General features: G+C 34.6%; 1 protein-coding gene and 1 long non-coding RNA gene across 2 annotated transcripts; both read left to right on the forward strand.

Moving 5' to 3' along the window:
- The first annotated feature begins 1,841 nt into the window (after positions 1-1,841).
- On the forward strand, positions 1,842-2,644 carry LOC144852411 (uncharacterized). The gene is made up of 3 exons (XM_078710196.1): positions 1,842-1,930; positions 2,111-2,266; positions 2,398-2,644. Exons 1-3 carry the CDS (start codon positions 1,842-1,844, stop codon positions 2,642-2,644), a joined length of 492 nt encoding a protein of 163 aa, XP_078566322.1.
- Positions 2,645-7,609: 4,965 nt separating this feature from the next.
- Positions 7,610-8,832, forward strand: LOC144852280 (uncharacterized). Its single transcript, XR_013614282.1, has 3 exons — positions 7,610-8,063; positions 8,283-8,389; positions 8,746-8,832. It is a non-coding gene; the product is annotated as an uncharacterized LOC144852280 (long non-coding RNA).
- Positions 8,833-12,040: the final 3,208 nt, after the last annotated feature.

Raw genomic sequence — 12,040 nt, forward strand, 5'->3', positions numbered from 1 at the left:
TTCCTCAGACTCTAGTCTAAAGTCTAAACGCTCAACAAACTGTGACCAATCTTCCCTTCCTTCAATAAATTCTTCAATTTTGCCAATAAGGGCCATTCTCGTCGCCACTGTAGTGTAATGTACCGATTTACAATACAAATAAGTGAGAGAGAGACAAGTTCTGTTATAGTTGAAAGCTAGCACTGAAGTGTTTATTCTTTATTCTACATTTACTATATATTATAATAACAATATCGGTAATGGGTAATTAATCTGTCAAGGTGGAATGTTTAGTGGTCTAAGCAGAGGGTCTACTTTAGCCATTAGTGACCATTAAGTAGCCAGGGTTATATAGAAGTGGGTTAACATAATATATATGGTAACAGGTGAAGGAAGTTTAAATAATTGGTAGCAAGTAATATTAATCAAGTTCAATACATTACACTTTTCATTTAATCTTAACAGTAAAGTTAATCTTTCTGATTGCGTGGAGATGGATTGTGATGCATTTAAGAAAGCAATGATCAGAGATGAAGATGGTGGAATTCTAGGAGGATCACGGCCTGGTTATGTTATTCCTGATTCTCCATACGAGTGGGATAGAGATCCGAGACGTGGACTTAAAATTCCTTATGATGAAAAATGTCCACATAAAGGTTGGTTGTCTGCTTTAATGTTGAATTTTAGCTTTTGTAAACTGTGATTCTTCCCTAAATCTTTCCTCCTATTAAAGTTGCACTCTTGAAACAAGACCAGTCCATTCACCGAAAATTTTTACGGATATGTACAGGAAGATTATTCCATAAGGTTGATGCTCTATAGTTAAACATTCTCTTTCCATAAATATTGTTCCATGCTGGAACATTTAGAGTTTTTGTTGATTGACTTCTTGTATTTTTTGTGTGAAAAGTGTCCATAAATTTGAATAGATTTGTTAAATAAGATGGTGCTAAACCCTGTAGGCATTTAAATAGCATAATTAATAAATCATTTTCCCATCTGTCATGGACACTCTTCCATTTTAGTGAGGACATCAATTCTGTTATAGGGGTGTACATATCAGCATAAAGAATGATTCTAGCTACTCTATTTTGAAGTACTTGAAGACGATTAACAAGTTCTAAGTTACAATTTGACCAAACATTACTACAGTAATCAAAACAAGGTAATACTATTGCATTAGCAAGTAGTCTTAAAGCAAAATTTGGAATATAATATCTTAATCTACGAATAATACCGATACGTTGTGATACTCTAGAAGCTACTTGTTCAACATGCTGTTTCCATGACATAAGTGAATCAAATGTAAGTCCAAGATATTTAAAATTGTCAACTCTTTCGACATCATTGCCATTAATAGAAAGAGAAATATGGGTTCCAGAAGATCCAAACGATCAGTTCATGCCAACTCCTGACTCCAGCATTTATGGCGAGAACTATTTTGATCGCGATTGGCAGACTCTTTGGATACTTATACGTGGTAGTGACCCAATTGACATCATCACTACACCGGTTATAATGGTTGACTTTGGTGTGGCTCCTGTTGATGTTTTCTATGAAGAAGATCTTGTTAACAATCTTGCCAGTTTGGTATATATAATAAGTAAATAGCTTTCTTTAACCATATTAAAGTATCACATAATCTATCCAGATTTCTTCTTTTTTCAGTTTCATATGTTTAGAAATGAGTTGAATTTTATTTAATTACCTATTCTTTTAATATGTAAACAATAATTAATATTTTTTCCTTACAGGCAATTCAACCCTTGAACATGATGAGTTAGTTAACCTTCAAGCAGAAATTGTTAATGCAGCACAAACCGGTACTTTGTACGAGAGTCTTGAAGTTGAGGTTATTAGCAATGACCGATCCTTCTCCCCCAGCTGAAGACCCAACAAGGGGTGTGAGAGCAACAAATACAACAGGAGGTCCAAGTACAGGCAATGAAACGTAAGTCACATTTTAAGAAGTAATGAGTTGAAGTAGAGTTTTCTGTAGAGTTACTGTAGTATAGAACTGGCTTGTATCGTCTTGTCCAAAGTCTTAAATTGTATTCTCATGTGTGGCGTGCAACAAACATAACCATAATGCCTATATCATTACAAACCAACATAACTAATTGGTTCACAGGTATTCTGAGAAGCAAGCTGAAGAAGAGGCATCTAGTGACCAAGGAGTAGAAATCATCTATCAATTCCAAAGCACAATGAGTATACGTTTAAGGCTGATGCTATGGAGAACCATCCATTTGAGGTTCAGCCTTGCATCTCTATATTGGATACCAGTGTAGGTTTTAACACAATTCTTTCTAAACTCCAATATACTGTAGGCTATCAAGCTTTGGTAATACACCATAGGTTTGATACAAATATTCTACGAAAAAAAGGAATTATTCAATGATTTTTTGATTTTTTCAGGCTGAAATTGTGCAAAATCTGGGACATTCTTCACATCCATGGAAAATGCCCAGGAGTATCTGATGCAGAGCTCGTCAACAACAACACTGTAGATATAATCCATGGCTGGGCCAATCTGTCGGGAAGTGGTTACTTCTTTGAATTCAGCATTGTTTATTCCAACTCATCCACGCTAGAAGGTATCAACTCAACAGAGTTTTCTGTCATTGAGGGTGTTTTCCACATATCAATCGCAGATCAACAGTAAAAGTTTTGGAGAAATTTAATGTTCAGTTTAATCTAATTGAAGATTTTACAACGGATATTGCAGAACATCTGGATTCCAAGGTTGGTGATTTTTTAATTAATTATAAGTCATTTTCAAATTGTCAATGCAGTTCTCTCTCTAATTAACCATCCATCTTCTATTTAATACTGCATTATAATTCAAAAATCACCATCAATTGTAGACTAGTGATGTATCCAATCTAAGAGCAACTTCTTTTTGAAGACTACAGTCCATTTCAAATATTCAATGCAGGTCTCCCTCTATTTAACCCACTACCTTCTATTAATACTTCCCCTACCCCAATTTTAAAAGCATCTTCAATTGTAGACTATTGTATCCACTCTAAGAGCAACTTATGTTGAAGACTAGCCAAAAGTACCTACAAGTCGACACTCCCATAAAAATCCAATTACAGACTACTTTCAAATTTGATTTCATCGGCTGTATAAATCGCCTCAAATTAAAGACAAGCCAATAGCCAAGGACATATCAACCTTGAAGAATTATAATGCAATTGCTGTAGTTGCGGGTGAAAACGATTTAAACACGGCACATCTTTTTAAAAAAAAAATAGGCATTGTTGCTGGTACAATGCAAACTTCACTCTCACAAAGCATAAACACCTTAAAAACCAGAATCTCGCCAAAACCTAGATTATCTCAAAATATTTCCTGCCCTTTATATAGTCCGTACAGCTTATTACCCACACAGTACATATCTTTTACTTACCTGTTCTGCCAGTAGGTAATTGAAAAATCAGCAAATTTTGTCAAATTAACAAGTGGCAACACTTGTACAGGTAAGAAGAATAAGAAAAACTTATTTTATTGTGTTTTTCTATAGGAGATAACCCAGAAGCCTAGAAGTAGAAATGAATACTTTTACAGGTAAGCTTTAATATAGTTTATAAACAAAGTATGTAAAATGAGAATACTTCTTTTGCTAATAGAAGAGACAATTCCAGAGTGCCATAAAATCAAGACCATATATTTGTTGTTTTAAACATGGAAACAAATTTTATGGTAGATCTTAAGTTCTTCAATGCAATCAGTGCAATCAAAGTACTTAATGTACAGATAGATATTAGGAATATATTAAATTGTTAACTTTTCTTTTATTATTGATCAGCAGATGAAACTTTTAAAGAAGAAGAAAACATCACAGGTAAGCTTATAAAACATTACTAATAAAAATCTATACCAGCTGGTGCTGAGGTGAGGTGAAATTAAGATTGACTCTTTCTATGAAGTTCTTTTTTAGTGTTAAAATTAATTAATCCATGTCCCATTTTCCATTCCAATCTGTCCCTGTGTCATAAGAAATGTTTAAGAGTTGTGCAACTGTAGATTTCCGGAAATGGCACTTATCAGACACAAATTAGATTTTCGTAAACATTACATTCTTAACATTTTATTGTTGTTTATCAGCAGATGATGCTGATAGTTATGGACAACTAGAAATTGCCACAACATCAGGTAAGTCTACTACAATATTAGCAGCAAAACATTTGAAAACACAAATGTACAATGTATCAAGAACGAAAATGTATAAAATATTAATGTTATAAATTGTTTTTGTTTACTACTATAGGAGATGACCTATACAACCATGACGATCTCACAGGTAAGTTTATATTTAAAAAGGTTCGTTCTTCACATGCCAAAGAGCATTCAATTGGTTAAAGAGCAGTGCATATATATGATTAGACTGGGTTCCAGCCCGTAAATAGTAAAGATAAATAATTTTGCACATATGGTATGATAACCTACGTCATTCTTATCGGATATTTGCGGGCATGCAAATCGATTTCTTCACATATTTCCCCAGTGCGTAAATCTGAGTATTATATTATACGTATAAAACGCCATATGTGCCAAAATTTACGGGCTGGAACACAGTCTAATATAGGATGGATGTCTGAGGTTGTCATATGTACCTGTAGGCCTATACTTCTGTATTTAAGCATTTTAATTGGAATATTGTTGAACATTAAAGGGAAAGAGATCAATATAGTGTTATTTTTGAACAAGTACAGTACTACAGTAGTTATAAAATATGGGCCGGTTGTTGGTTGCAAATATTCAATTTCTCGATTCCAAGTGGATAGCTGTTATGTGACATCAAAATAGGACAAATTTAGGACAAATACATCTGTAAGAGATGATAGAATAATTGCATTTTTGTTTTTCTCATTTTGCAGGCAAGAAAGAGGTAGCGAAATTGTTGACATCAAATCCTGGATTCTCAATTCAAAATTGGATAATTATAAGGATGAAAGTTAAGAATGAAAAAATGATGCTGATGAGTTTTTGATTTTAAAAGGTTTGAAAATAGATATAACATAACGTATGTTAACGTTCTGATTGATATTGTTTTTAATAGTGTTACCATATCAATTTGTCAGGCTGTTGCACCTAAGGGCGCGTTTATACAACACGCTATTACACGCATATTCAACACGCCTACGAGAAGTGTGTTCTATAACATCGAAGAGATTCCGTGTAATGAGATTTTAATTGCAAAAAAGGCTACTTGGCTGAATCCTAACATTTTGTGGATTCCCGGTTGCTGTTATTATTATAAATAATAGTGTAATTTGATATTTGGGCTACAATAGTCTATAGATTATAGCATGGATTAATTAGTTTAAACTAATTGATACATGGTTATATACTACAAGTTGATCAATTTGGAAATGTTTGCAATATTAAAAGTGTAATTTGATATTTGGGCTACAATAGTCTATAGCATGTATTAATTAGTTTAAACTAATTGATTCCGTAAATCTTCTAATTGTAACCCTGGGTTATTATTTTTTGATTTGTTTTTTAGGGTGGGTTACTATTAGAAGTGGGGGGGGGGGGGGGGAAAGGGGGATTCCTATTGGAGTAGTGGGTTATTATTACTAATCTTAAATTAGGCACCTGAAAATAGTAAGGCACCTGAAAATAGTAACCCACCCCAACTTTTCCGGTCAGCAAATCATAGAAAAATAATAAAACAGTACGAATAAATAAATTTGTTTGAACTTTATTTTATAAACTCAAAAACACTCAGTCCTCCCGAGATCAACATGCATTATCTCCTTATTTTCAAAATATTGCTGCATAATAAACGACCAGTCTTAATGTCATTTTTTCAATAGTTTTTGTGACTCTAATAATAACCTCCCCCATGGGTTACTAGTAGTAGTAGTGGGTTATTATTATAGATTGACTTATAAGTTGGGTTACTACTAGAAGGGGGGTTACTATTAGAGTGTGGGTTACTATTAGAATTGACGGTACATGGTATATTACAAGCTGATCAATTTGGAAATGTTCACAATAATATTAAAGTGTAATTTATTAAGTTATTCAGTGATTAAATATTTCAAAGTATTTCAGCTAGAATGTCAATGTTTCTAATTTATTTTTCTTTACATTATGATCATTTATTTATACATAAAAATCATCACATATAAGACAAGAACAATTGTCCTGTAATTGATCCTGCTGGAGATAGATTTCATACATGTTAAAAACGTCAAATGTTTAAAAAAAAATTACCGGTATGAATATGAAAATATGAAGCACAATTAGTGTAGTATGTTCCTTAATAAAATTCTTAAAATTAATACTGTAACAGACTGAAATTAGGAACTATCCAGTGTATGTTAGATTCAATTAATAGTATTCCTAACACAGTACATTACTGTAGCAGCTTTGAGCGAGTAGCCACCCAGGTAGCAAGCCCATATGGGGCCCATATATAAATTACCTGGGCAAGTTTATGTGGGCTATGGAATATTCAACCCATATGGGGCCCAGGTGGGAAAACACACATATAACCTGCCCACATTTTACCCACATGGGGCCCATCTGTAAAAAATATGGGCAGATACATATGGGCTTGCCCATTTTTAACACATATGGGATTCATAAACCAAACAGCTGGGAAAATGCATATGGGTTTGCCCACACCCAATATACATGGGGCCCATATGACATAAACCTGGGTTGTTACATATGGGTATGCCCATATACAATGTACATGGGGCCCATCTGTATAATATATGGGCAGATACATATGGGTTGCCCATTTGTGACCCATATGGGATTTGTAAGTTAAAAGCATGGGCAAATACATATGGGTTTTCCCATACAAAAAATACATGGGGCCCACATGCCATGAACATGGGCTGATACATATGGGTATGCCCATATACAATGTACATGGGGCCCATATATACAATTTATGGGCTGGTACATATGGGTCGCCCATTTTTTACCCATATTGGTATCGTAAGCTAAAAGCATGGGCAAATACATATGGGTTTTCCCACACACACAATACATGGGGCCCACATGCCATAAACATGGGCTGATACATATGGGTATGCCCATATACAACGTACATGGGGCCCACCTATACAATAGATGGGCAGGTACATATGGGTTGCCCATTTGTGACCCATATGGGATTCATAAGCTAAAAGCATGGGCAAATACATGGGTTTGCCCACACAAAAAATACACGGGGCCCATATGCCATAAACTTGGGCTGATACATATGGGTATGCCCATATACAACTTACATGGGCCCATCTGTACAATATATGGGCAAATACATAATGGGTTGCCCATTTGTGATCCATATGGGATTCGTAAGCGAAAAGCATGGGCAAATACATATGGGTATTCCCATTACAAATGCATTTTGGTACACCCACAACATACATGGGGTTCATCTGTAAAATATATGGGCATGCAATTGCCACATATGGGATAAGAAACGCCCTGATACATTATTTGTTACCCACAAAACGTAAAAACGTATAAAACGTACATGAACCTACTATATGTAAACATTTCCATAAAGACGGTGTAACAGTACTGAAAAGATTTAAGATATACATTTCAATATTACAGACAGATAAAATTACTGAAGTATGGGAATGAAAAGTATTGAAGATTGGGTGGCACAGTATTAAACAATACAATACCTATCGACCAATATGAATTAAAACAAACTAAGTACTAAAATCAATGCATTCATAATGTTTTATATAGGCATGTACTGTATAATCATTGGGAATCTTTGACAATGAAACAATCCGAGGTCAACTTTCAAAGGCAAGTACAGTATTCCCTAGCTGAGCATTAACTGTTAAGGCACATTCCAATATGATGACCATAGTAAAATGACCATTGCCATTGGCCAATGGAACATAAACTGACCTGAATGTCAAGTTCTCCCACATTTGAAATACCTCAAACCTGAAATCAGTTTAATACTGTACCTTTTTAATACAGTACACTATACCACATAGTATTCATTACAGCGTTCTGTCAAATGAAATTGACTCAACAGCATAATTATGTCTTCAAAAGTAAACTATAGTGCAACAAGATGTAAGGTAAGTTATTAAGTTGAATACTCTATTTATTATTATATAATACGGCCGGTAATGTAACAATGGGAAGCTTTTAATTACAATATTATTTTAGGCATTAAATGCATGTGTGCAGCATGTATGTTTAAGAAGCAGGCTAGGCCATGGCTAGCAGATTATAAAATGTTAGAGGTCCATGTTTTGTGTATAATTATTATATAAAAATCATCTTAAGTTTTTCAGATCATAGGCTCGTAATTATGTAGCCGAGATAGCCAGTAAAATAACATTGTAGTACTAGCTAGCAAAAATCAATTGGACTGGAAAGATGCCTGTATAATCTAACATCGGTAAGTGCGTTTAAATCACATTATATATTAGTCTTCTTTCAATTATTAGGGAACGTATTCACGTACACTTATAATACTATAATTCAAATTTCATAATTATTTCTTCTTTCAAAAGCAAGGTGGACATTGTTTTTCTAAATTATAGAAAATAATAAAACAATATTAACATATAAACATATTAACTTGTTAATAGGAGGGTAACATAAATAAATCTTGGAATAGATTTATTTTTTAAATCATTATTAAAAATATCATAATCGATCGAAATAAATCTGTCCTCAACAGTGTTTTGTTTACAAATTTAGCAATCTAAGATACGTAAATAATTGAGTTTACATTTTTGTTTCTTTTTTCAGGAACCCAAAATCAAATATTGTGGCAACAAATGACAAAGTGACAATTTTGTAGAAGGCAAAGAAGTACTAATGGGGCGCGATGGAAGGCTTGATAAGCCCGAAATAAAACCCGTAGATAAACTTTTACTACGCTTAGTTTAAACGCTACAGATTAATGTTGAACATTGTCAAATTTTTCATTGTTTATAGATCATTTAGTATTTTTGTTGTTGTAAAGAATTTAACTTTCGATAAACCAATCATCAAGTACTCACTTCAGCTATTTCCAGTAGCCTTTGTCACGCAAATTATAAATAATAAATTCATAACAGTATTTATAATTGTCCTGTATGTGTAAGTTGTATGTGCATCTGTGCATTCTTTTACATTTCGATAGCCCATTGCAATTCCCATACGTTTCTGGATATGGGGCCCATGTGGGTTTTGTATGGGATGGGCTTCCTAAGATGGGACCCACATGGGTACTGGGAGCAAAACCAGAAGAATCCAATATTGGCAACCAATTATGATACCCATTTGTTTTCAGATATGGGCCCCATATGGGTTTTGTTTGGAATGGGCTTACCAAGATGGGACCCACATGGGGCTTGGGTGCAACACTGAACTGTTAAAATCCCATATGGGCAACACATAATTTGCCCATAAAGTCTTCGGATATGGGCCCCATGTGGGTTCTGTATGGGATAGGCTACTCAATATGGGACACACATGGGTATCGGGTGCAAAACAAGATGAATCCCATATGGTACCCATATTTTTTTCTGATATGGGTCCCATGTGGTTATATATGGGCTATGTGGGCCTTCCAATGTGGGACCCATATGGTTCTTGGGTGCAAAAATAGTGGAATCCCATATGGGAAACATAATATGATACCCATATGCTTTGAAATATGGGCCCCATATGGGTTATATATGGGCTATGTGGGCCTTCCCATATGGGACCCACATGGTTCTTGGGTGCAAAAATAGTGGAATCCCATATGGGAAACCCATATGGTACCCATGTATGCTCTCATATGGGTCCCATATGGTTCCCATATGGGCTTGCTACCTGGGCAGATTTCTAATTCTTACATGATTGTACAGTAGAACAAATCATCAATAAAATAATCCAATACTTTTACTGGATTTGGACATCAGATGAATCTCTGATGAATCTAAAGATGTTAAAAACCACATGGACAATTGTTATTTAAATATTTTCAACGTCATGACAATACAAATTACATATTTAGAATATGACATCAACTAAGAACAATATAGCCATAGAAAATGAGAAAAACTGCAACCAGCTGCCCAAGAACATTTACTCCATCAACACATCAGACACTAGGCCTATATGAAAAGGAAAAAGACATTATTAATGTTAACACAACGAGTACTAGACAACATAACTCTTTTGGGATCATTTCAGCCACCAGTTATTGCGGCCGTCAGTTATGCCAGTACATTTTTTTTTTTTATTTATTTTACATGTGCCAATAAGTATGTGTGATTTTTATAAATAAAGTTGTTTTGTTTCCGTTTTGGTTTTATTCTCCAAATTGTGGTTTTTTAAATGTTGGAAATTAGTTTATTTATTATTAGTTACCATTACCAATATTAATAATTAATATTCATTTTATCGATAACAGGATTATGGTTTCTGTATCAAGTTATAAACTCCAAGTGCATAAGAAATGAAGAAGTACAATTAAAAAAACGGGAAATATTGTGTTTATGAGATGAGCCTTGTTGTTTGGGGTATCATGTATAATAATGATATGCAGAAATAAGAAAAGACGTAAACAAAAGAAATATACGATTAATTATTATAATTAAAGCCCCCTTCCCTACGTTTTTTAGATCTAATTTAAGATCACAAACTATATTTAATGTAAAAATAATACTATATGGTCCTATTGCGATACCTTTTTTCGTCTTTAAACGGTTAAAAATGTGAAAAATAAGTCGATTCTAATAATTATAGCGGCCCGCTATAAATCCCAAAATGCATTGCGCGCGGATTGATATTTTTGTTTTTCACCTGTAATTCGCCCACTTTTCGATCGATCGTGAGGCCAAAACAAATGGAAGACTCCTAACTTTTCAGCGAAAATACCGGGTTTTCCCCAATTTGTATCAACGGAGTCTGGCAAAAATAGAAAGACAATTAATGCAGCAACTATACAACGTCAGGCTAGGTATATAGCTAGCTTACGATGTTCGTACGTTACCGATGTTTACCAGCTAGGCCTACAAAACTAAGCCTAGCTAGGCTAGGCCTAAGACCGTCCACGAGAGGTCGATCGCCGCGAGCTACTTAGGTAGTGCATTGTTTCTCACTTTTTATCATAGTTTACCATAAAACGTACATTTAAGACAAGGAATGACATAGTTTAATGTTTTTAAAGTGATATATATGTATTATTTTCCAAAAAACGTCTAAAATTGCAGGGAAGGGGTCTTTAATCATTAAAACTAGATGTTAGATTAGTAAAATTTGTTTTGTATTAAGACACATTGATTAGTATTTATCGGCTGTTTAATAATTAATTAATATTTACTATAGGCCTATTCATAAAAACATTGCGCGGCTGATACTTGACTAGATACTAAACTAGTTTAATGGCCATTTAGTTCTGTGTTTATTTATGGCTATTTGGAGGCCTCCTTTTGTTTGGTGCGCATACAAAAGTGGGCCCGATCATCCGTTTAACACCCATACGCGAATCCTGGGCGAATATCTACTAGGCCTATTCTAGGCCTACCTAGCTAGGCTTAGGCTAGGGCCTAGCCTAGGCCTACCTAGCTAGGCTTAGCCTAAGAAAGATAAGCTAAATAGGCCTAGCTAGGCCCCTAGGCTAGTTATTTGGCCCTAATTAATAGCGATATACAGTACTATATGCGGCGACTATAATAGGCTAGGCCTAACCTTTTAGCTTAGCTGACTAGGCCCATGCAACTAGTTTTTAAAATTGGTACCAACTCACCTCACGACCAGCCAGGCGGCAAAGGCCGCATCACTTAGACCTAGGCTAGGCCTTCTAGGCCTAGAATAGAATTAGACACCGAAAACAAATTAAAAGACATGCCTCTAGGACCTAGAATTATTTATAAATTTGGTGAAACAGAATTTAACCATTTAATTATTTTGTTTTATATAAATTGTAGCCTTAAGGATTGACAGACAATAAACTTAGATAGGGGTCAATCGGTTGATTTTACTTCCCTCTTTTTAGTGTAAAATGGCCTTAAGGGTAATAATAAACTCCCCTTAGCACAGCGATTGTGGTATGAAAACGTTAAGGGGA

Source organism: Antedon bifida, chromosome 9 (genome assembly GCF_963402885.1).
Source record: "Antedon bifida chromosome 9, ecAntBifi1.1, whole genome shotgun sequence".
Taxonomy (NCBI): Eukaryota; Metazoa; Echinodermata; class Crinoidea; order Comatulida; family Antedonidae; genus Antedon; species Antedon bifida.

Coding starts and splice junctions, on each gene's coding strand:
- LOC144852411 (XM_078710196.1), top strand. CDS start 1,842: ATGACCGATCCTTCTCCCCCAGCTGAAGACCCAACAAGGGGTGTGAGA. Junction 1,931..2,110: donor CCAAGTACAGGCAATGAAAC/GTAAGTCACATT, acceptor ATTGGTTCACAG/GTATTCTGAGAAGCAAGCTG. Junction 2,267..2,397: donor TCTCTATATTGGATACCAGT/GTAGGTTTTAAC, acceptor TGATTTTTTCAG/GCTGAAATTGTGCAAAATCT.